A 25,523-nucleotide genomic window follows, 5' to 3' on the forward strand; every position below is an offset into this window, starting at 1 on the left:
TTTTAAAGACTATTGCTAGTTCTTTTGCTGCAGCTTCATGTGATTATATTGCTGAGGTGTTCTGAACAATGTCCCCTGATGCTGTACCAGAAGGCTTGTTGTTAAATGCTAAAAAATTACATGCTTGTTGACGGAGGCTATTTATTTGTACTTTCAAGAAATTCTAGTCAAAGACATCCAGAAATCTGACTTAGTGCTGGAGCATGATGAAACAACAAACAATGATGTTGTAGAGGAGCTCCAAATAAGAGTTTGATACTGGTCAAAAGAGCAGAAAAAAGTGGCTAGTTGGCATCTTTGGACATATTATATGGGACATGCAACCAGTGAAGATCTGAGTAAGAAAATCCTGCAGAGTATTGAAGATGAAGAACTTTCACTTGAGAGATTGCCAATGCTTGCAACTGATGGCTCAGCAGTCAATAAAAAAGTGTGACCCACTGTAGACTCAGAAAAGAGAAAAAGGTATTCAAAAGGCCTATTGAATATGGGAACCTGTAACATGCATGCAGTGCATAATGCATTCCTGAAAGGGCTGCAAGAACTTGGGAAGGAGTGCTCTGATATGATCATCGCTGTTTACCACTTTTTCACGGGATGGCCAGCTCGTTCTGACAATTTCAACCAGTGCCAACGGAAAGTTAAAGTTCCTCAGTGTAAGTTTATGAAGCATGTCCACACGAGATGGCTCACCATAGGGGAAGCAGCAAGCCGATTGATGAAACAGTGGCCTACATGGATAGAATATTTCCTAGAATTTGTGCCAAAGAAAAATTGTCTGGAGTTCCTGATGTCAAATGCAAAATATTTGAAAATTGTAAAATGGCTAAAAAAGCAAACAATGAAAGCCAAAATTGAGTTTATTGTAAGCTCTGCAGCAAATTTCACCACTTTTACTAGTGTATTTCAACAACAGGAGCCGTTAATACATGTGGTACACTTTGAGCTGAGACAGTTATGCACAGTTCTTTGGGGGCAGATTGTGTCGGCTGATGATGTCAATCTCCAGATCTTCAGTGGTTTTGAAGGCTTAGTTTGTATTGCAGATGTTTACCTACAGCAATCCTTGTGTAATGAAAGGGTCCTGGCTGCCCTGGATTCTTAGATTGGATTCATTATTCTGAAAGACAGGAAATTTTTTTCCTGAGAATTAGAAAGCATATCAAAGCTGTTGTACAGTACCTGCTGACAAAATGCCCTGTGAACAACGAGTTTTTCGGAAGCCTTGCCTGCCTAAGCCCTCCCAGTCCAGATTGCCAAAGAACAAGTTGCAATGGTATCTTCCACATCGCGAGAGAACTTCCATTTGAGACGAACATCAAGCAAGTCCAGGGAGAATGGTTGGTATTACAGTCAGATCCTTTTATGCCACCCACGGAGAGTACTCGAATCGACAGCTATTGGCAAAAGATCCTGGAACTGAAGACGCCATCTAGTGAAACCAAATATCAGACTTGTCGGATCATCTGGGCAGCTCTGTCATGGAAGTGCAGACATAGAAAGAGAATTTTCGTGGTAAGCTCTGCTGATTACTAGCCTTCAAGCGTGTACAGAAGAGTGGACACTGAATGCTAAGGCTTTTGCTGTGAATGCGCTCTGCAACGATGAGAACAGACCAGAGCATGTGCTGATCACAAAGAAGCTGCTTTGTCTGGGTATGTCAGCTAGAGCCAGCTGTGAACTATTCCTTATTGAACAAAGACAGGAAGAATCAGAGAGACCAGCTTGAAGCTGAGAAGGAAGATGCTGAACAATAAATCCAGGAGATGGCGTGGAAGAAGCAGAAAATAGCGGCCATAGAGTCAGACATTGTGCAAAAAAAAAAGAGATGGTTAAGTAGAAGGAAATTGGCGATACCCTTCTGAAAGAGGCAGGGGAACGGTTGAAGAAAGCTGTGGCAGAGAAGGACCTCCTGAACATTGGTCTTGCTCAAAGTATGCTGGAAGTAGCATTAAAAGCTCGCTCCGAAGAAAGGGAAAGGGTAGATGATACTGAATTGGTTGAAGTACTTGTTCTGAAGAGGAAATCCAAACTAATTGATCACCTTTCGAAAAAGTCAAAGAAGTGATGACATAACATCCAGCGATTGCTTATACCTAGTCGTGGCGGACGCTTGTTTTTCAATAAATCAGTTTTCGTTCCTAGTGCCATAATCGAAGTTGTGCATTTACCGAAGTTATCGTTTTGTATAAGTAAATAAAATCAGTTGAAGAAACAAATAAGGATTTCAGCCTTTCTGTCCGTAACTTCTTGGACTCTCATAGGCCTGTGATGATCTGACGGTAGTAATTTTGATCCGTGTATTTCATCTGACTATGCTCTGACAGCTTCTGAGCAGTCACTTTTTTGGTGTCCTCAAGTAACTAAAGTCACTTTTTTCCTGCATCTCGTCGCGGCCAACCCCTGATACACTTATATAAAAAAAAGACTTAGGCCTACTATAAACCAGGCAATTGTATTCATTTTGTAGCTTTTCTTGTGGTTGAAAATGTAAGGGTTTTCAATGTTTAATCATTATAGTCAATGGCCCTTTATATATTAAGCATTAAATATTTTCATCTGCTCTTATATTGAAAACAATATAGAGTCAAACAAAAGACATTATTCTGATTTGTCTAATTATAAAGAATGATAAAAAGGCATCTGTATGACTTTTTGCACATCATAGTCTACTGTTATAACACTCCATAATAAAAGTCACACAGATAATTTTTTATGCATAATATCTGTTGTAAATTAGCATGAATATAGTTATAAAGATAAATTTTCATATATTATGCTATTATAGAGCAACCATTATGTCATTATGTTTTTTAATTGGCAACCTAGGATTTTTTTGCCTGAAAAAATAATTTAGATAGGTTACAAGTTTGAAAAAGTTTATTTAAAGCCTGAATTTTGGAACACAAAATATGTGAGTGATGTCATATTTATATATATTTCAAGAAAAAAAAAATTCATTTCCCCCCAGGGGTGGTCATTTTGTTTTTAGTATCTATGGTTCAGACAAAATTAAACAAGATGACAAATGACTCTTAACAGCTAAAGAAAAAATCTAGAATAAAGAAGTGTTATTTTAGCATCTGCAAAGAGACACAGGACAGAGAAAACAAATTTATATCTGAATTTTTTATCCACCCTGGAATGCCAGAATTTCTTAATTAAATGCAGTTGTTGATTTACCACTTGTTGACTTAAAACTAAAGAATAACACAATAGCTATTATAACACACAATTTGGATATTTTAGAAATTACAATGGAATAAGACACATGTTATTTTAGCAGCTCAGTGAAGGTTCAAAAGGAATGAGGAATTGAATTCATGCCAGAATTTCTTTATTCAACTGAAATTGCTGATTTGCCACTCTGTGGCTAAAACTATAGAATAGCACTATAAATATTTTATGGCATAATTTTGATATTTCAGAAATTACAATAGAATAAGAACATGTTAATTTAGCGTCTATAAAGGATAAATAGGAAGGAGGAATTGAATTCAAACCAGAATTTCTTTATTCAACTTCAATTGCTGATTTTCCAACCTGTGACTTGAAACTGAAGAATAAAACAATAATTATGCCAATGCATAATTTAGATATTTCAGAGGGCATAGGCAGTGGAACATTCTTGGTAATTACTGAATTATATAACAATGCTGTTAAAGCAAAAATGTAACCATTAGAGAAAAGCTGGGAAAGAAGTTCTTTGGTATCTATGATGTCATACGAAATTACACATAATTTTGCATGTATCCAAACAGCTAAAGCAAAAGGCATGGCAAAATTCTGAGGCAATGATGTAAGAGAAAGGAGTGGAATAAGATCTGTGACTTGAAGGTATGCAACAACAAGCATCACAACAAATCCCAAATGAAAATAATAGACAAAGAAATCAACAGTTAGAGGATGAGTGACTAGGGATGATCATATCAAATTGTAAACAAAAACTGTGGTTAGAAGAGAAGCAGCAGTGATAATCACATGCATCACTTGATTTGTGTTGCTATATAATATAATAAGATATTAAAATGGCATATGTACAACATTACTTAGGCTGTTCTGTAATATTATGTGGTATAAAAGGTCATCTGTATGACTTTTTATTGCTTTCTCTATATATTGAATTGGGGCAGTATAATATCTTTCAAATGATATTTCAGTGTATCATCCCTTTTTCTTTATGTTATTTAGGTTTACTCAGATTGTTATTCAGATATAATAAACAGATTGACATAAAATCTGCCTAAAAATATAATGCAAATATGATCTTTTGCTCTACTATAAAAATACTTTGTATTTTTATGCATGTTTTAAATATACTTCTCCAGTTGAAAAGATACTAGAAGTTAGATTCTCTCTCTCTATTGATATGAAAAACTACTCACAAGAATTTGGCCCTGAAAACTGCAAATTTGAGTTTCCAGAACCCCTTCCCCAAAGAAAGGAATTCCACTGACTTTCCCAATTTGTGTAAAACTTGTGTTCAATAATATAATAGGGGATAACTTTCCCTCCATTTTGTGTGGACTTTGTAACTTAGTGTTTAGAGGTAAATTTGGCACCATGTGGCAATGTGACCTGTAAACCTAGGACAATATTCATATAGCTTTTTAGAAGTCCTAAGCCAATTGGCTATCTTCTATTTTTTTGCCAAAGTTGGGTCAAAATTGGATTAAAAATCCTTTGTGTATGAGCACAGGGGTTTGAATCCTGGTGTTGATGGTTATTTATTTTGGAATAGGAGTCAGTGACATAATTCTGTATGCTTAGCTGGAGTCAAACCAGCTCTAATTGGTTACCTAGAGAAATCTAGGGAAGGTAGAGAGGAAGGATGTGCAAAAGCAAAGGATGGCTGGCCCTCAAACCCTCATTGCACTTTGTGGCTGAAGGGCTATGAAACAGAGATTAGAACTGACAGTAGGAACTGTAAAGTCCAATAGAATTTTCTTTACCTTTAGCTTTAGTTTTCTTTGCAATGCCATTGAAGGAAAACAATGGTAAAGTGGAAATAAAAATGGTTTTTTCTGAGTGTTGTAATGAAGAGAAGAGACATCAGAGAAATTGCAAAATAGGTATAGGACAGTTCAAGAAGTGGAATTTAGGCTGCAAGACCAGGAAATCCTGACAGGAAGTAAGATATATACAGCATATTCCCTTGAGGTGCCCACTGAGTTTTTTTTTTGCTCTAGTAATAGTGCAAATCAATTTGTTTTAATTTAAGTTTTTGAATTTAAATTCAACTAAAATGTCCTGATTTGGTAATATTAATTCAATTTCAAGGAAGTTTAAGGTCTCACTGTTGATAATTTGAATTAAAAGAATGTTAGGGAGAAGTTAAGATTGATGTCTTGTCTTTATTTTGTCTGAGGTTTGGTCATGGCAATAAAGCTGAAAAGGAATTGTGGACCTCAAGAACTTTTGCTTAGGTGAAGATTCAATAAAAAAATGATACCTTCTTCTTCTTGAAATGTCAAGCCTTCTGGAGTCCACAGCAGTCTCCTTTTGGCTTCACAACAATTTTACTAATCTACTCTCAGATATTATTGTGTTGGAGGAAGTTGAATATACTTCTGTACTGTCATCTTTCAGCTGTTAGGCCTGAGAGCAGTAACACATTGATGTCAGGCTGGAGGTTTGCTTTACTGAACATCTTTCTGATATTGATTACTTCTTGCTTGATGAATTGGAATTAAAAAATCACATGGTCCAGGGATTCTGGAATAAAGTTGTTTGTGCCAAGTAAACTCCTAATTTCTCAGGATCACAGATTTGCTTTTAATTCTACATTAAAGAATATTATTGGCCCTTTACAAAAATAAGCATGGAAGGGGTATTTTTGTTTTTGAAGGAACTCTTCTTCTGAATATGTTTCTGAAGGTCTGGGCTTTCAAATTGCTGTTGATTGGATTGTTCAAGGAGTTACTTTCCAGCTGGTCTGCTACCTCATTACATTTGATGCCTTGGTGGCTGGGGATGTGCTGGAATTCGACATTAATAAAGCTATTTTGGATACTGATTAATTCATCTCTGATTGTCCTCAGGTCTGTGTCCATGGTACTCCATTGGATAGTATCAATAAGCTGAATGGCACCTTTTGAGTCTGAGAGCAACACTACTCTTTTGGAATTTTTGATACTCCTAAAAACTGGGGTGCTACAATATATTCAATTTCCACATTGTTGAGGAATAAATTTGGTGGTGTAATGGACTTTTTGTTGTGGAACATGATTGCATTTGTCTTAGGAGTTTGAGATAGGTAGTGAAAATACAGCAGACAAGGATACTAACTCCTTTAATGCTAAATTAATACTATTCGAAATACTATTTATATCTCTACCTGCTGATCATAGAACCAAGTCATCTGCAAATTCAAGTTTGGATATTGAATCACTGCTAAGCTGAAACTTGCTTAAGCTAATAAGAAAAGAAGGGGGCTGAGTGGGGACCCTTGTGTGGGCCCAACATACAATGCTGAAATACTGGATAGCTCATTTTGCACCCAAAATTTATAGCTTCTATCTGATGGATGATTAAAGAGGAAGTATATGACTTCTTTAAGACAGTCCATCCCTTTTAGAATTTGACAAATGAAATACCTCAAACTTGGTCAAGAGCTGACTCAAAGTCAACTAATACTGCTATCACATCTTTGCCACTATTTATAGCATTTCTTACAGCTGCTTCAAGTTGGATTATATTATCCACAGTATTACAACCCTTATGAAAGCCATTCTTGGAATTAAGTAGAATTCTATAAATTTCTAAAAACCACTCTAACCTCATCTGCAGCATTTTTTCATAAAGTTTTCCAAGCACTGGTAGTAGTGAGATTAGGCTGTAGGAATTGATTAGATCTAGAGGTTTACCTTGTTTCCTGATTGGAATTATAATGGCCTTTTCCCATATCCTTGTGAATATTTTTGTAGTCCATGCAGGGTTGTATACATGAAGTAAGGCATCATGGAAAGTTTCTCTTGGTTTTATGATCCATTGAATGCTTGTTTTGTCTTCTCCTGATGCTGAAGAGGAATTGTACATCCTTAAAGCTTCCTTTAGCTTGGATTTAGTAAATAGACATACAAGTTCCTTTTTGAAATTAGTTTTCTCATGCAACTTGCACACTCTAGATCTTGTGCTATGTACTGTGGGTGCTTCTTTTTTGAAATGAATAACAAATTGCTCTGGTAATATCATTGTTGGTCTTTAAGGTTATTTCTGTTGTTATAAGACATGGGTTCTTTGAATTATAAGTTTTATTATTGCCAGCCACTCGATTTATAAATGAATGAATTTGACTTGAAGGCAAATTATGGTCAATTTTGGATACAAAGTGCTTCCAGGCTGAGTGCTAGGCCTTTACGACTATTTTCTTCACTAAAGCTTCAGCTTCCCTAAGAGCAATGAAAGTTACTTGGCTTGGATACGTATGGAACATATTCCCTGCTTTCTTTTTACTTAGAACTGCACTTCTGCAGTCTAGATTCCACCAGATTTTGTTAGACTCTTTTTTATGAAGAGAGAGAAATTTGGTCTGAGAACTTCTTTATTGAATTTTCTGCTGCTGTTAAAAGAGTGTCACTTAGCTTTTTGGCTTTAATTTCAATATAATCCTCTAGGCTGGTAGTTGTGTCATTTGTGCTATCTAGTTGGTTTTTGAAAAGGATCCAATTTGCTGTCTTTAGTTTGAATCACATTGTTGAGGGAACAGGAATGTTTTTGGCTGCATGAATTTTAATAAGGGTTGCAATATGGTTAGTCATAGATCTATGACATAAGACATAGATCTATGTCTTCAATCACTTCATTTAGTGACACAACATTCAATTGCAAAATCTTGAAACTATTCATTGCTGTTTAATATTTCCTTCATGTTTTATTCCAAAGACATAAATTCAGAGTTATTGTTTGTTTGTTATTGAGGGAGCATTTTTCCTTTGCAGTCTGTTTGTCTTTTTTTATCCCTCTTCCATAGGACCCAAGGAATGTTGACTTTAGAATTCTGTGTTCTGTTTGGACTAGTTTAAATGAATTCCTTTCTAAGAAGCAGGAGGAAACGTCACTTCATTTATAAGTTTCTCGAATGTGGTGTTAGTTTATCTCTAAGCTTCTTGGCCTAGAAGTGTGGTTATTGCTTTCCCTGTGAGTTTAGCTTTGACATGTTCTGATTGTCTGTAGGTCAACATAAGGTGATTTAGGGTCAGAAATGTGCCCAGATTTTGGAATTTGGAGCTATTCATCTGATTAGTAACTGCAGATGTTGGGGCTGTGCTTTGATTTGCCCAAGTCTTAACATTGGCCAACTGGGTTATTCCTGGGACAGATTCGTTATTGTTCTTACCCCTGAGGATGTTTGCATAAGAAATGCTTGCATGGGGATTAGCTTGGATGTCGGGGGTTTTCCCCAGTTGTTTATTATGGAAGGGGACAATACTTGGCTTTGGAGTACTTAGCTGCAACAGTTGAGAAAGTAATGTTTTGCTCAGTTGATATTCTCAGAATATCCACATGTGGGTGGGCAGTGGGGCATTCATCATTTTGAAATGCACTGTGTCCTACTGTCTTACAGTTTTTGCAATATGGCTCAGGAGCAGGACGAAATGTTGAGTTATGGTTGTCTTTTCCACATTTGGAGCAGGAGGTGATGCCAATATAGTTTTTGAAGCTTTTAAAAACAAGCAAAAAAATCTAAAAATATTACAAACACCAATTAATTGGTGACATGCCGCTGATCAGTTTTTGGTGGTGTGCTGCTGAAAACTTTTACATAATTGTGTCTGCTGCCGCCGAATTTTATTTCAGCGTGGCTTTGGAAACTAGTTATTATTGTGGGCAGCTTCAGCTTCAACAGCTCTGTAAGGGGATGGCTTTAACCCAGGGGGATGTAACTCTGAAACATGGATCAGAAATTGGTTAAGGTACTTTTGGGTCTTTATGTTTCTGGGAAGAGGAATCTAAAAAGATTCTAAAGAGGAAAAAAAGCAAGTGGTGTATTAACTTCTATCCTCGCTAAGCAACGGAAAAAAGTACCCGTATGCTAATTCTTTATGGCTAATATCAAGGTAGATTGTCTGACAATGCACCCCATTCCCCTTCAATGTCCCAAATATATCCCTTCTTCATGGTAATTTATAAAAAACTATGAGAACACAACTAAATCATTACTTTTTAATATGCAGTAAGTTTCTATTAGCCTAATCAGATTGTCATATTTGCTTCCATTTTTACCCTATCAACACTTCAAAATCATTTCAACTGATAGTTTTATCCCCAGTTCTGCTTTAGTTTTAGGATAAACTAAATTCCATCCAGTCAAAAATGGAACTACCAACATGTATGAAATTATTAAAAAAAAAAAAAAAATACGTATGATTCAGGACTGTAAATGGTACCATCAATAGTGGAGATTGCCTTGTCAAAAAATCTACCATAATATTTGGAAAGAGCATAAAATACGCCTAAATAATCTAATAGCGTTATTTCTATTTTATTACCATGTTTGCTTCAGGAGAGCCATCCAACAAGAATTTCTCCAAATGAAATGTTTAAGAATGGATCCAGAACCTCAATTACTGCTTAGGAAGGTCTTTTTGTGCGGTATCACTTCAGTGGTCAACCATTTCCCAAAGGAACATGCTAATACTGATAAAATAAAAGTAGCACCATTAGGTTTCTTATTTTGTTCCATTTCCAAATATCATGGATTCTTTTCTGACAATGTAATAAACTCCCTTTTAATGCTCCTAGATATGGCCCTAGGACAGTATGGCAAAACTTTTGGGCTTGGTGTTTCAAAATTTAGAAAAATTTTATACTTGGTATGTTTCAAGGCCAAGCAAGCACCAATGGCTATAATTGTGTTCTGATTTCACTTGTTTCTCTTAGTACCGTATTATTTAAGGCCCTACAAAATTGTATATGAAAAAATGGCTTGTAGAGCCACTGCTAAATCTTTCAAGCTGGTATCAGTGTCAGGTAATTTCTTTTTGATTTGATAGTTATGCTCATTTTCATTCTTCTGATAAAGAGATATGATAATGGTAGGAAATTAGGTTAGTAGTTGGTTTCGTTTTGAATCAGAGGTTAAGCAAGGTTGCATTCTATACCCATTTATTTTGGTCATTTCCACTGACTTGACTTGGGAGAGAATGGAACCAAATAGGGAAGTAAAACTCTCCTGGACTTAAATTTTGCTTATTATTTCCTAGATGAAAATGTTTAGCAAAAAGAATTAATTTTCGGCAATTTTCATAGTTCAGAGTGTAAGAATAGATTTTAAAATTAATATTAAGGAGACTTAAGTCACTTTGAATGGGAATAAGTGAAGGTGAAGAGATGATGTGCTGTAACGTGATGATTGATCAAGTGAACAGCTTCACTTATCTAGGCAGTAGTATTAGTAAAGATGGTGGGTGCTGTGAATATGTTAAAAGTAGAATAGCCAAGGTCACAGTGTTTCCTCACAGTTGAAGAAAGTTTGAAAAAATAGGAAGTTTGTAAACAAAGACTAGAATATTGGAAGCTAAAGTGATCACAGTGATCAAGTGTGGTTTGGAAGTGTAGGTGTTCGAAAAGATGGATGACGATTTTTTGATTTTTTTCCTGAAAAACTGTCTATGGATTATTTTGGTTACCCATTTGACTGATCGTTTTTCCAATAGTAAGCTGCATGGAAAGTATGGTTCTATTCTGCTTTCTATGGCTATAATGAGACTTCTTCTTCTTCTTCTAATTCACAGCAGGCGGGCTATTCAGTTGGTACTATTTAGCCTTCTTGATTTGACCCATCTTCTTCTAATATTTTTGGTTCCGTCAGCTTTTTTTCCCTTTTTTCAATTATTTGAGAAATCATATTTTCCGGATAGCCATTACCTACTAGAATATCCTTAATAAAAATTAGTTCATTGCTTATGTTTTCTGGTGATGCTAATTTTAATACCCTATCAACTAAAGAAGTAACCATACCCCTTTTTACCTGGATCGGATGATTTGATGCGAAAGACAAGTAACGGTTGTTATTAGTCGGTTTACGGTAAATTGAAAACGCTAGTTCGTTATTATTTCTATGGATCAAAATATCTAGAAACGGTGACTTATTCTCTGTTTCCTTTTCAATTGTAAAAATTAATTCTCCTCCCAGATTATTTAAATGTTCCAAAAAACCTTCAATTTGTGATTCCCCGTAATTCCAAATAACTAAAAGTTATTTACTTTTTAATCTAAAACTAGAATATCTAAGGATATTCTAGTAGGTAATGGCTATCCGGAAAATATGATTTCTCAAATAATTGAAAAAAGGGAAAAAAAGCTGACGGAACCAAAAATATTAGAAGAAGATGGGTCAAATCAAGAAACAAATTACATAACTTTGCTTTTTATCCCAATATTGTCACAAAAATTAAGAAGAGAATTAAAAAAAAACATAATATAAATACAGCTTTTAAATCAGGACAAACTATAAGCTCCTTGTTAAATAAAGGGAAAGACAAGTTACCGAGAAATTTGCAAAAGGGAGTATACAAAATTCCATGCTCTTGTGGTGAATTTTATGTGGGAAGAACACAACAGATTTTAGAAAATAGGCTACAGCAACACAAGAATGCCATAGATTGCTCTCTAAAACAAAACAAAACACCAGAAACGTTTGAGTCAGCTGTTGCATAATATCTTTATAATTTTCCTAATCACAGTATTTTATTTGATCAAACAAAAATAGCAGATACGTCTGTAGGACTTTTACAAAGCTTCAGGGAAATTATAGAAATAAAAAAGATAATATATGGGGGTATTAGTATCAATAGAGATGAAGGGGATTTTAGGATCAATTCGATTTATAATAGTTTAATTAAAAAGTAGGTGAAATTTTCAACAAGTAATGGTTTTAATAATTGTTCTGATAAAAAATAGGACCTTGTGGACCAAGGTCAGACTTGTTTAAATACAGGGGAAGGTAAACGAACTGCAACTAAGCTTGCAAGCAAACGAATATGTTCAATTGGTAGTTCAAATATTGGGTGATGAACTTGTGAGGTCTAATTATGGGTTATGGGCCGGGGGTTAGCTGACCTTTATTGTTTTAGTTTAAGTATAAATATATTTTCATTTTTTGATAGATTTCCATTTATATACTGTAAGAAGGCGTGTTCCAATCAATATAAACATTCGATTTTGTTTTATAGGCTAGTGAATGGAAGTGTTTATTTAATATGTGAGTTTTCTTTTCCTATTTATTTATCTTTTTTCTTTTGTTTGTTTAGTATGTTTTTATGTTCATGTAAGTTAAGGTTTTTTAAAAAAGAACTTTTTTTTGTTTCAATTTCTTTTTTCCGTTGAGAAAGGCTTCCGGATGTGGGGCCGAAATATTCGGAGTATTTTTGTTTAATTAGGTGTTTGTATTCACTGCTTTATAGAAATTAAAACCCGTTTTTCTTGTTTAATTTTTTGTAACATCAAAACTTAAAAATAGCCATCATTATATATATATATATATATATATATATATATATATTATTCAATAAATACATCCCATCATCCCCTAAATTTTCGTGAATTGACCCCACTGCATAGGAGTAGGCATGTAATGAAAACAGATAAAGACTTAAGGAAACGTCTTGATACTGTGATCAAAATATCATAGTTTTCCAGTCCCAGAGCTTTGTCTTTTTTCATGGATTATAAGGCAATTATGATCTCAGATTATAATAGAAGTGGTGGGATCACACCGTTTTTTACTTGGAAAGAGCCTAGGACATATAATTATATCCCTATATGTGGGTTCAATTTCTTTTCAATATGCTCTGTCATATAGGTTGAGCTTTCTTTTTGCACTGCTGAGTTTATTTTCCAGTTTCTCTAATTAGTATAGTAACAAGTTGATTTTACCCTCTGTACGCAACAAAACTTACTTAGAGGAGTTTGATAAAAAATAAAAATAAAAACGAGAAGAACACTACAAAAAAATTACACACAATTACCGACAACTTTGACTTTTAAGCACTCAATTAATATGGGTCAAATACTGTGATACTTGATAACTTATGACATCAGGCGCTTGATAAAAGACAGATCCGTGTAAAATCAAAAATTATATTGTAGTAGTCTGTAAACTTACTTGACAGTTCATCCTGGCACAATATTTTTGGTTTCTTAAAAGGGCCATTAGAACTTTTGATTTCCGCCCAAACGAGACATCTATGACTAGTGGTTAAGATCATAGCCCCTGAACAAAAATAATAACAAAAACATATCGTGATTTTCCTTCTTGAAAAAAAGGAACAAAATTTAACAATTTTTTCGATAGGTTCTTTAAACTTCTAAAGAGTCCTTTCATATGTTGAATTACTGTTTTCTTGTTTACTGTTTACATTTTTATTTTGTTTTTCTGTATTTTTGTACTCCTCTAATTGCATTTTATGTATGTAAAAAGGGTTTAAATGAATTATTATTATTATTGAATTTGATCGTGTAACTTTCATGAAGATCGCTTGCCTTTTGGAAGTTGTTCTTCCCCTTTCCTCGGAAAACACGTAGATGTTCTTCGGCTTGTATTTTTATAGGTAACTTAAAACTAGACGAATTTCATATATTTGCAGTCACCATAAAAATCTGATTTTGTAATGTACATGTTTTATTTTACCAAAGCCTTTTCTAGAATTTTGGTTACTTTTAACTTGTTTTGCTCCTCAAAGTTTGTTACCACAAACTGTTTGAAAAAAATTAGTAAGAAATTGGGTCGCTATGTTGTAGTCTCATGATACAGTAAATCCCCTCAAAAAGATACCAAACGGGCAGTAATTTTGGGCTCCCTACCTTTTTTTTTAATTTTAAAACTAATTAAAAGGTCCCAGGGGAAGGATGCGTCCAAAAATAGGCTTCTTTTGACTTGTTTGCTATTGTAATTGTAACATTTATATTGAAAACGTTTGATTTTACTGTTTTGTTTTTAGTCAACCTACTCGAAATGATGCAAGACACTCAAGAAGAAAATGTGAATACTGAGTATTCAAAAAAGAAAAAGATACTCCACTTCAGTGACGGGACTTTAGAGGTAGATGAAGACGAAGCTGACATGGACTCTATTATTGTGGAAGAGGCTGTTAATTCATTTCGAGAAAACATAAATATTGTAAGCCATGTTCAGTGTTCTCAGCCAACAACTTTGGAGGAATGTTTCTAGTTTTTTAGGCTTAGAAATTACTTCGTCTAGTATGTTTTGTTAGGCTACTTGATTATTTTACTCCAGAAGTTGTTCTAGTGGGAGATGAGTGAGTAGATCTCGGTGGGATATCTTGAGTGTATGCCTGTATGTAAAATACAATCATCTTAGCCTATTGAAGCACGTCCATTAGTGCTAGCCTTGTCTTCCTCCATAGGAAGATGTATATTAAAGAAAGATCTGGGAGTACACCAGTACAGTTCTTCAAAAGTTTGGTCATTTAAGCCTTTGCTTGTAAAAGTTTTAAAGAAAATATGCCTGCATGGGCGCCCATAAAAGAGGGGCAAGGGGGGGGGTCAGATACCCCCTGTCTGAATGACGATGTCATATATTTGTATTAATTTAAAAAAAAAACTTTCCATGGAATAAGTTTTCAAAGAAGAGTAAAGAGCTCTATTAATCCAAAAATGGGCAGAAATAAAGTCAAATAATCTTCCAAGCGTAAAACTACCACAAATCACTATCAACAATTAAATGAAACTCAAAACGAACAGAAATTATAATAAATAGCCAAGTCAAACTCAAAACAAGCAAAAAATAACATTGGAAGGGCTGACAACCCTCATGCCTTCTCAAGACCACAGAATAACTTAGGCTTTACTAAAAAAAAAAAAAAAAAAAAAAAAAAAAAAAAAATGACCGGGTTTTTTCATTTTAATTTACATATACAGAAATTTATTTCTTAAAATAAAGAATTGATAAGAAAATGAGTAAAAAAAGTTTTTAACTTATTTAAGTAAAAAAGTGAAAACGTTTAAACATATTTTGTTTTCAGTAAAGCGCAAATTATGTTCTGGTCTTGAGAAGGCATGGGGGTTATCAGCCCTACTAATGTTAATTTTTGCTCTTTCGAGTTTGACTCTGCCAGTTGTTCTAATTTTTGTTCATTTTGAGTTTCATTTATTTATTGATAGTGATTTGTGGTAGTTTTATGCTTAGATGATTACTGGCATGGGCACCCTTAAGGGGGTGGGGGACGGGCGCCAGCTCCCCCCCTGGCTGAATGACGGGGTCATATATTTGTATCAATTTGAAAACTATTTCCACAGTATAATTTTTCAAAGAAAAAACCGATAACCCCCATGCCTTCTCAAGACCATAATATAACTTAGGCTTTACTGAAAAAAAAGAAAAAAAATGACCGTGGATTGTCAGTTTCAAAAAAAGTATTTTACTTATTTAAGTAAAAAAAGGGAAAACGTTTAAACATATTTTGTTTTCAGTAAAGCGCAAATTATGTTCTGGTCTTGAGAAGGGGGCTATCAGCCCTGCTAATGTTAGTTTTTGCTCGTTTTGAGTTTGCCTTGAGTCTCATTTATTTATTGATAGTGATTTGTGGTAGTTTTACGCTTGGGTGACTACTTGAATTTATTTCTGCCCAGTTTTGGCTTCATGGAACTCTACTTTTCTTTGAAAAACTTGTTTTGTGGAAAAAGTTTTTTTTAGATTAATTTCTGTTCGTTTTTTATTGACAGTCACTTTCATGAAAAAATAATATTTTATATCTTTTCGATTTTTTTTCTATAAGAATCCATAGTTTGGCTTGCTATTTGTATGTTGGGAGAAACTTTTTCAACAATTTTAAATCCTGACACATATAGTTTTTTTTATTTTATTTTATACCTCCTCAAGTTGACCTGAAAAAAATAAAACTTAATATAACTCCCAAAAGATTCTATCTATGCTACTTGACAGCCTAGATACATTTACAATATATTTATTTATTTAAAATTTAAGAGCAGAAGTAGTAATAGTCTCGCCCCAAAAGCTTCAATTTCATACCCTCATTTGTTGTCGATATATTGCTGTATTGTTTTATTGGCAACTACAAAAACAAAGCCGTTTGATTTATTTTTAAAGTAGCATTTAGTTTTATAGCATAATTGGCCAATTGCATAATTGTGGGGGTTTGACATGCCCAATGACATAGTTCCCTAAAGACATAGTTTCTGGACCGTTCTACTATGCTGAACAAAATATTTGTCTACAAAATTTTGACTAGATGGATTTAGTGAATAAATCGACTTGAGAGACGAGCTGATTGCCCTCCAATTTCTTTTTACTCTTAGAAAGGACCCTAGAACTTTTAATTTTGAATCGAATTACCGTAGCTTCTTTAAATGTATCAATGATATTTCTAGGTATTATAGAGTCCTGCTGTCAGTGATATTGCTCATGTGCCTTTTTGAAAATCTGCATCTGTACAGTTTTTCGTTTAATTGGAACTCCCCCTAAGCGCTTCCTAGAAATTTCACCTTAATACTATTAGTGTCATTAGTTACAGTAACTATAGTTTTGAAAATAAACGTAAACATATAGTGCCTTCTGGCTAGTTCAAAATCCCCCACAACTAACTCTTAAAGATCTAACTTAATAATATAAGTTGTTCTTGAGATATTGCTTTGTCACCTTTTTGAAAGTCCACATGCTCATAGTTTGTTTTGACTTAGTTCAACGTCCGCCCAAAAATTTATTATATTTGATTACTGAAGACATTGTTAATTTCTCTTTGGACTATTGGCTATAAAATGACTATCTGACAATTTTGATCGAATGTGTTTGGGGAAAAGAGGATATCAGGGAGGGGGGGGGGGATATTTTCTCTCCATCACGCTTGACTCTTAAGATGGAACTAGAGCTTTGCATTTCAAATCAAATGAGCCTTCCCTAAAGTTCACAAGATCTTACATCCCCCCGGGGCATACCTTAAAACCCTTACCTCAATACTCTGGGGGGTTGTGTCAACCCCAAAAGCCATGTTATGAGATCTTTTGAATATTTTTGAACACATGGCTATCTTAAATTTTCTATCGGATGCATTCGGGGAAAATATGACGTGGGAGAGTATAGCTGCCCTCCCATAAATTTGATTCTTAAAAATGGCTCTTCAACTTCTGATTTCCGATCGAATGAGCCCCTCCAAAGTATATATGACATGCCGTTTCCATAAAAACCTTAAATGCCCTCAGGGCATACCTTGCATCACTTGCCCTGAGGACTGTGAGGGGGTTCTCATCCTCATACCAACCGATTGAGCCCTTTCCGAAGTTTCTACGACAACAAATGGTCATCTTAAAATTTCTATCAAATACATTACGGGAAAATACGACGTGTGTTTGGGTGTGGGGGGGGGGGGGTTGGTATTTGCCTTCTGATCACTTTGACTCTTAAAAAGAGCACTATAACTTCTGATTACCAATCCAATGATCTCTCTTTGAACTTTATACGACCACCATTTCTATAAAAACCTTATATGCCGCCAGAGTGTAACTTACAACCCTTGCCCTTTGGGGTATATGGAGAGGGGGGGGGGAGTTATCCTCAAAGACATAATTTCTTGACCTTTCAACTACAACGAACAAAATAGCTATCTAAAAAAATATGATTGAATGTGTTTGGGGAAATGATTGGTGTACAAGGGGGGGGGGGGATCTGGTTGACCTCCAACACTTTTGACTTTTAAAAAGGCCAGTAGAAATTACCGATCAAATGAGCCCCCTCTGAGGTTTATATGGCCACCCTTTCTATAAACACCTTAAACCCCCCCCCCCCCCGGGCATAACTTACAATCCTTGCTCTGAGGGTTGTGAAGGGGGGGGGGGTTGTCATTCTCAAAGTTATAATTTTCGGACCTTTAAACTACGCTGAAAAAAATGGCTATCCCAAAATTTTGATCGGGTGTGTTTTGGGGAGGGGGAGCTGGTTGCCCTCCATGAGCTGTTTTTGAAGTTCCTATGACATTGCTTTCTATAAGAAGTGCCCTGGTATAAAAATCAAGACATAGGCAGCTATCATAGTCAGCGCATCACCCTGCCTATGATATTTTGTCTTGCGATTTCAATTATACAGCACTGGAAGTGCCGATTGGGCCAGGTAAGCCCCCCCCCTAAAATTCAGCCTATAAGCTTCCATGTATGCCTGAATCTGAAAATGTGATGTTTGGACTTGAAAATCGTTGTTTGAGCTGTAAAAACCAAAAAAAGCAAATAAATAAATAAATATGACCCTATAAATGCACTTCTGACGAGTTTCAAAAGTGTTTTTCTGACTTTTTGTAATAAAGGACACCCCAACTATCCTTTGTGCACGTTGAGTGGCTCATTTATACTGGATTGCCTTTACCATGTCACAACTTTATCCTAAGACACCATTTTTTATTACTCATGACCAGCTAGGGATTACGGGACTTATTGTAAATTAGCAAATTTTAATTGACTAAAAATTATTAAATTTGTAAAATGGTTGTGCTATATCAAACCATTATAATTTAATATTTCAAAACCGTTCTTGGTGTTTAATTGTTTTGAAGTCACTGATTTCACATATGTAGCTATAATTGCAACATGTGTATCAAAAAGCACATTACAGTTTTTAACCTACATGTCTTTCAAATAGCTTTCAATTTCTGCGATAGCTTTAAATAAAACTAAGCATGTTACAGAAACTGTGGTTTATGTTAACTATGTTTTTTTCTTAATTGTTTTAAGTAAATAAGTACAAATATTAGGCCAGGAATATAATTTGAGTGTCTGGAAACTTAGTACATAACTGTATATAGCATGCGCATTTACAAACGTCTTTCAATTTTTTTCCATAATTTGAGCTTAAGAATTATTGCACCCATTAAATTATAAGTCTAAGGATAATGGTGTAATTAAGAAGTCAGAAATTCAAACAGAGTGAGTGAATATTCAACATATAATGTTTGATTTCTATCAGAGTTGCCCTTTGAAGAATGTTTAAAATCCTACAAATGGTTGTGTTCTTTTTAAGTGAAAAGTTTTAAGTGAAAAATGTCTTATGAATTTAAAAGTGCCTTCAGGGGTGATTTGATGTCTTTTGTGCTAATAGCAGGAGTGCTGAATTCTGCTAATAACTGTTTTTATGACAGGATCTTCAGGATCCGACTTTATGATACGGACCACTTTTTCAGAAGATACTAATGTAACTTCTTCTTGAAATTCTATGCAGGAAAATTTTATATTGTCTACTTTTATAATTATATTTTATACTTGAAAATTTTATAGGCCTAAGTTCAACTTCATTGAAGTAATGACGCTAGACTGTTTTGAATTTTTTTTTTTAGTTTTTACACTTGAATTTTCATATGAGTTTCTTTTATATTGTTTTTTTCTTCATTTGTTTTGCTTAGGACGGCCCTTGGATGTAGGGTCGAAATATTCATTTAAAGTCGAGTTCTACTGTCTTCTATAAAAAATTGCCCTATTGTTCTACTTATTGTTTATGATCGAAAGGCAGTGGGGTCTTCGTCGCTATTAACCAACATATCATACAATATCATATCATAATCAAACCTTTAAACACTACATACCAAACCAACAATATCATAATCAACTCAACACACAATAAAAAGACAACACAACAATAAACAACAATAACAATGCTAATAGCAAATACAACATAATCAGTATCATATTGGACAAAGCAAACTAAGGGGTCGGTAACAGAAATAACACTTTTAGAATTCGAAATCATCTAGCATTTCTAATCGTTTCAAGTTTTAAATTTGTTGTTTAGTTTTGTTGATAAAAATGTATTGTTAATTTTAAAATATCTCTTTTTTACTCTTACTGGTGCTGAGGCTGTTGTCAGGAATGGTAAGAATAAAACCTTAAATTGGTTTTTTTTTCTGACTTTTTTTTTTTTTTTTTTTTTTTTCTTTATTTCATTCTTATTTCACCTCCTTCAATATGGGCTTGTTACCGTGAATGTCCAAAAATGGTGAATGTCAGCAAACACCAAATGCATCAGTTCTTGTGCATTCGGACCCTCACCGGTGTATCTCGACAGTAATAGATATACTCAGTGAATGTCCAAAAGAGAAAAAAACCTAATCCTTAAAGCCCAATCCTATGAATGTCCAAAAGAGAGGGAAAACCCCAAATCTTGAAAACCCAATCCTTAGATTTAATAAATTGAACAAATAGGGCGGAAAAAGTAGCCCATCTTGTTCTTTCAAGATTTTTAACATTTTTTGTTCCTGCATTGTTGTAATCAAATAATGGTAAAGAATTCTGTAATCAAGTCATATCCGAAATTTGCGCTATGTTGAAAGATGTTAAGACAGTGCATGAAAAGCCTCTTCTGTTTTGCCTAGTGAAGAAATGGCAAATATCGAAACCAGAACAACTTACAGAAACTGTCATTGCTTTTGAAATGTTTTCAAATGTAACATGTTTTACCGGTTGCTGTTGACAACCGACTTCTATAAATTTGCAAATGAAAATGGTACCCTCAAGCAGCTTTACACACGCAATCAGTTTGTAATTTGTAAAGAAAAGTTACTTTCTATCGTATGAGATTTGATTTTCACAAAATTTCGCTGAGAGAAGCAGTTGCAGCTAATTCGAGGAGCGGGTGCAAGGCTGTATATGGTTTAATTGCAAAAAGAAATGTTCCACAAACAAATGCAGTTTTAAAAACATGGGTCTTTTCTGCAATTCAAATGCCATAGTAGTTCAAGTTGTTGCAATAAATAAGATATTGCAATCAGATAATGGTATAAAATTCAGTAATCAAGTCATATCCGGAATTTACGCTATGTAAAATTTGTTATTACTTCTTAGTCATTCCTCCCAGAAATAGTGGTGAAAAATGTATCGCGACTGAATTACGGAGAAGAAAATATAAATTTAAAAAATGCTCAACATTCACCATTAATGCACGATGAATGTCGACATTCTCCGGTAAAAACCAAAAATAAGGATATTTAAATATCCTTATGTTTTTGTTATTATGACTATGTTTTTGTTGACATTCACCGTTGACTGTCGACATTCAGTAGATTTCGGACATTCATGGTAAAAAGAACACGGATAGTTTTTGTGTTTGTTTTATTCGAAAAATGGTATTACTTAATATATTTGTTTCTCTAATAAGTATAAATATAATAGGTATAAGCATGTGTAGTTCATTCTATAGTCTGTTATGCGACGCTAATTAATTTACAAGGAAAGCTGCAAGCACTAATATAACTCATTTACCTGTTAATTTGAAAGTAAAATCAAAAAGATAGCCTATTTTTCAAAAAGAAAAACCTTTCATAATATAAATCCTTCATTGAAAATATTAAAAGAACTTCAGCAATAATAAAAAAAAAGAAAAAAAAACCAAATCGTTAGACCAAGGAAATTAAATTTTGTAGACTGATAATAGAAATTATCCATCTAATGAGAGAAAATCTAAAGAAAGCATGGCTGCTACTATGGCAAATAAAAACACATGTTTCATAGTTAATTGTGTTATTTGGGGAATAATTAAATTTTCACTAGTTTTATCAGTTCTTTTATTTTTTTTGCTACGTAACTAGGAACGTGTCTTCATTCCATAGATTTATCAAATTTAAGAATGGTTGTGGATATATTGGCTTATAGCCCAGGACTTTCTGGTTTCGTTGCTCCGTAGGTTTTCATATATTGATTGATCTAATACGATCTGGAGAAAAATTATACTTTCTTGGTTGAGTGTAGTTTGGGGATACTAATGCAGAATTTTCAAGCATGTTTTTTTCTAAATAATTTTAGTTTTATTATTATTCATATAAGTGCGAGTCGTTGGAGATTTTCGTGTCGTTTGGAGATATTAATATCTTTTGCCAATTTTCGGACCGCATTTTCAATCAATTTTTTATTTTATAATATATTTTAGGTTTAAAATTAGTCATATAAGTTCGAGCTACCATGGGCAGATTAACCTTAATGTGTGGTATTCTAACTGTTTTCAAGAATTTTTTTTTGCTTTTCTAATCAATTTCAGTTTCGAAAATTAATCATTTCAGCGCAACCTATCTTTGTTAGATTAGCTTTAATATGATCATTTTCTTGCTTGAGTTTAATCTAGAGTTTTTATGCTCTATTTTTCAGCTTTTTTTTTTCAAATCAATATTTGTTTGTAAGAATCGTAAATCTCATTGTACGATACCTTGGTTGGCTTGGCTTTTATATGTGGCTTTTCGTGGTTGATTGTAGTTTTGGATTATTTCGTCTTTATTCTCATGTATTTATGTATGAGTTGTCACGGTCAGATTATCTTTTATTTTTCTTTATCTTTTTCTTTATTCTTTATATTTTGTATGTGACTTTTCTTAGTTTGAAGTTTTTCTTGCGTCATTTTTAAGTAGTTTTTTCAGTCAATTTTAGTTTGTAAAATTCCTAATTTCAGCGCGATCTGCCATGGTCAGATTGGATTTTGTTTATGGTTTCTCAAGCTGGCTCTAAAACTTTAGCGGCATGTGACTATGCTGGTGGAGCTCTGGCAGACTTTTTTGGAATTACAGCCCCTAAATATTACTTAGAAATGGAAGCTGCTAAAGAGATGATGAAAGAAGAGGTTATTAAATTTCAGTTTATTGGTTTGTGAGAAGTTGTTCTCTTCTCGGTGATATATTTTCATTATCTCAACTATAATGCGGTTATCTATAACGTGCTAACCATACTTTTTAACCATGGTACTTTTTGTTACGTTAAATTTTATTTTCTAAATCTTTGTGGGATGTGGAATGTTGGAGATACTCTTTTAACTGTGGTTGCTTGATTTTGCTTATTTGAGTTAGGGTACTGTTTAAATCTGTATTTCTTTAGAACCCATAGTTTCTTTAGCTGAAAACAAAAATGCAAAAAGGAGACGTTTCACTGGTATTCAAGCAATTTTTCTGGTTTTGAAGATTTGGGGCTCAAAGCCTCCAGTGTAGGATTTGGATGAGGGTGATTTCAATGGTTAACTTTTTGTTTTCGATCCCTTGCTGTTTTAGGGAGTTTTAATTTTCTTTTATTTTCAAATCTCTTAATGCTTCTTTACGCACCAGACTTTCGTTATCAAGATAGACCTATATAGCAATAATCCTTCCTGGATTAGTTTTAAACAAAAATTTTTCGAACTTTGCGGTTTTTTTTTCAAAAAGCGTTATTAAGTTGCAACTACTATGGGCTGCAACTGCTGCAACCAATAAATTAAAATTCTTCAGTAAGCTATAAAGATCAAAACGTTTATAAATGTTTTTGACATATGGTCTTGATTGAAGATATAAGGGTTGATACATTATTTAGATTTTTTACACAGAATGTTTTAAGCATTTGAATTTTTAAAGTACTCATGTTACATCTTTCTGTGATCAGTTTTTTCTACCTATCGTTGGCTCTGATATTGCTTCAGCACCATTCGAAAGAGAGAGCAACTGTATATCGTCTTTGTAGTAATAGCTTTAATCTACTGAAGAGTCACTAGGAGAGGTCAGTGCTGAAGATATCACTGAAAATAGGACTGGTGCTATCTCTAACTAGACTAAATGAGTGTGGCAAATGATGAGGAGAATTTGTGAGAATGCAAAACTGGCAGTAGTGTCAGAAAAAAAGATTTACCATAGCCTTGTAGTGTTTGTGATTTTGTTCCATTTCAGCCTAAGCTGCTGCATAATTGTCTTTTTGTTCATTCTAAAATATGGAGAGGGGAGGGTAAAATAAAACAGAATTTCGTCACCAGTCGGCCTGTTAGCTTAAAATCAACGAGCCTACTTGACATGCTGAAATCTGCAAACTAATTTAGACCTTCCTTGTGTGACTGGATTTTGACTTAAAATAGGTCTTGAAAACAATATCAGTTTTCCTTTTGAACTCTCTTCATATGTAGTGACTAGCCGTTATACAGTCATTAAGGCTAGTTTAACCATATCAGTTATCCAGTTTCCTTTCATTTTTTCTCTTTTATTGGCCATGCGCTATGAACTCAGTAAGGCTTGTAATTTTTTTTGTCCTTCCAACTCCAATAAGTCTCCCATTCTCTTTGTAGTATAGAATATGACACAAAAGAGTGAGACTTTACAGCAAAAGCTTCTATTTGAAAATATTTTTATAAAATACTCAATCTAACCTTGAAACTTGTTCCTATCTTGATTTGATTTCATTGTGAGTATTGAGTGCATGATTTTGCCAAAGGGGACTAAGAACTATTTCTCAGTTGTGTAAAGAAGGTTATTTTCGTACTATCACATGCTTGGTGTTATTTATATTATAAGTATCACTTGATAATTCCACCCGAATTTTTTCGCTTTGTGTTTCTCGTATTTATTTTTCTTTGAAGTAATTTAGTCTTTTTGATTGCTCAATGTTACGCTTGGAGACATTTCTCCAGGGGAATTTTCCGGGGATGGGGTATTTTATGGCAGGAATACGCCAGACCACCTTTCAATATGTAATTTGGGTGTTTTCTGAAGAATTGTCCGTGCCTTATTCAGTAATTGTCCTTAGTTTTACTTTTTACCATTATTACGCTGCATTTATTTATTTATTTTTTTGCTATTTTCTGAATTTGTTTTCGAATTTTAGGAGAACTGTTTTGAAAAGAGATGAATAAAAATCCTTTTTAATGTTACATGCCAATGGGTTTTTAGGTTTTTTTCCAAGGATTTTAACCTTGTCTTTCACATTTTTTGTTATTAGATATTAGAAAGGTAATTAAAAAGATATGTAAAAGAATAAAAAAAAAATTATCCTAATTTACCAAGTTTAATAAATTCACTGTAACTAAGTTTCTAAATGTATGATTGAAACGGACCGTACGAAAAAGCCCTGCTCCTTAGAAATTTAAGTCACGGTAAATTGAACTTTTACGGTAACTCCAGTATTTAATCAAGATGTAATAGCTGGTTTATTTTTACTTCAAATTCACAGTTGGAGTTAAATTCAATCAGTTGGCGTCTGGTTTTGTGTCAAAATCAAAATGAGAAGACAAAAATTAAAACCAGACCACATGCATTAACAAAGCATTGTTCAAATGCAAAAACGAAAATTCATATGGAATATAAACAAGAAAAAAAAAATCGAAAACCAGGAAAAAAAGATAAAAGGGAACGGTCACATTGAAAAAAAACAACCAATAAACAACAAAATATTTAAATACGAGTGACTTGTTTATTAGCTATGCCTTATTTAAATTAACTATATGCTTATTTGAAGAGAGCTAAATTGTTTTGTTTTTAAAGGAAGACATGGAATCGGAGCTACGATCAGTGAACGCTGAAATGGCTTCCTGGCAAGCGAATCCCATGACCGACCCAAACACTGTCATTTCTCACCAATCAAATGTCACTCAAAAGTCTGATGTTTCCGTATCTATGTACAAGTTCTCAGAAAGTGTTATAAGCACAGACGGTCCTCCTCACGATGGTCCTGCTTCCAAGAATATTTAAATCGTATTGAAGGTGAAGTGCTCATTTTGTGTTTAAATATTGAATTGATTCGGTCTCTGTTTTGCTTCAATCGTTATACTTCCTATATTTAAGTAAATTTTGTACGTC

At 34.0% G+C, this 25,523-nt stretch overlaps 1 protein-coding gene across 2 annotated transcripts in view; it reads left to right on the top strand.

Annotated features, from left to right (window-relative positions):
* Positions 1 to 25,523, top strand: part of LOC148956834 (protein FAM177B-like) — a 28,380-nt gene extending 2,857 nt beyond the window's left edge. The window contains exons 1-4 of one of the 2 annotated variants that reach the window (XM_089096548.1): positions 12,189 to 12,205; positions 13,944 to 14,122; positions 22,394 to 22,561; positions 25,209 to 25,523. In XM_089096548.1, the coding sequence (XP_088952674.1) occupies positions 13,958 to 14,122; positions 22,394 to 22,561; positions 25,209 to 25,415 (540 nt within the window). In that variant the 5' untranslated portion in view covers positions 12,189 to 12,205; positions 13,944 to 13,957 and the 3' untranslated portion in view covers positions 25,416 to 25,523. Of the gene's footprint in view, positions 1 to 12,188; positions 12,206 to 13,943; positions 14,123 to 22,393; positions 22,562 to 25,208 lie in introns of those variants that run through there. The other variant, XM_089096545.1, reaches the window with a different exon arrangement.

Source organism: Artemia sp. Qi Xiang Cuo, chromosome 1 (assembly GCF_049724085.1).
Source record: "Artemia sp. Qi Xiang Cuo chromosome 1, ASM4972408v1, whole genome shotgun sequence".
NCBI classification, from domain to species: Eukaryota; Metazoa; Arthropoda; class Branchiopoda; order Anostraca; family Artemiidae; genus Artemia; species Artemia sp. Qi Xiang Cuo.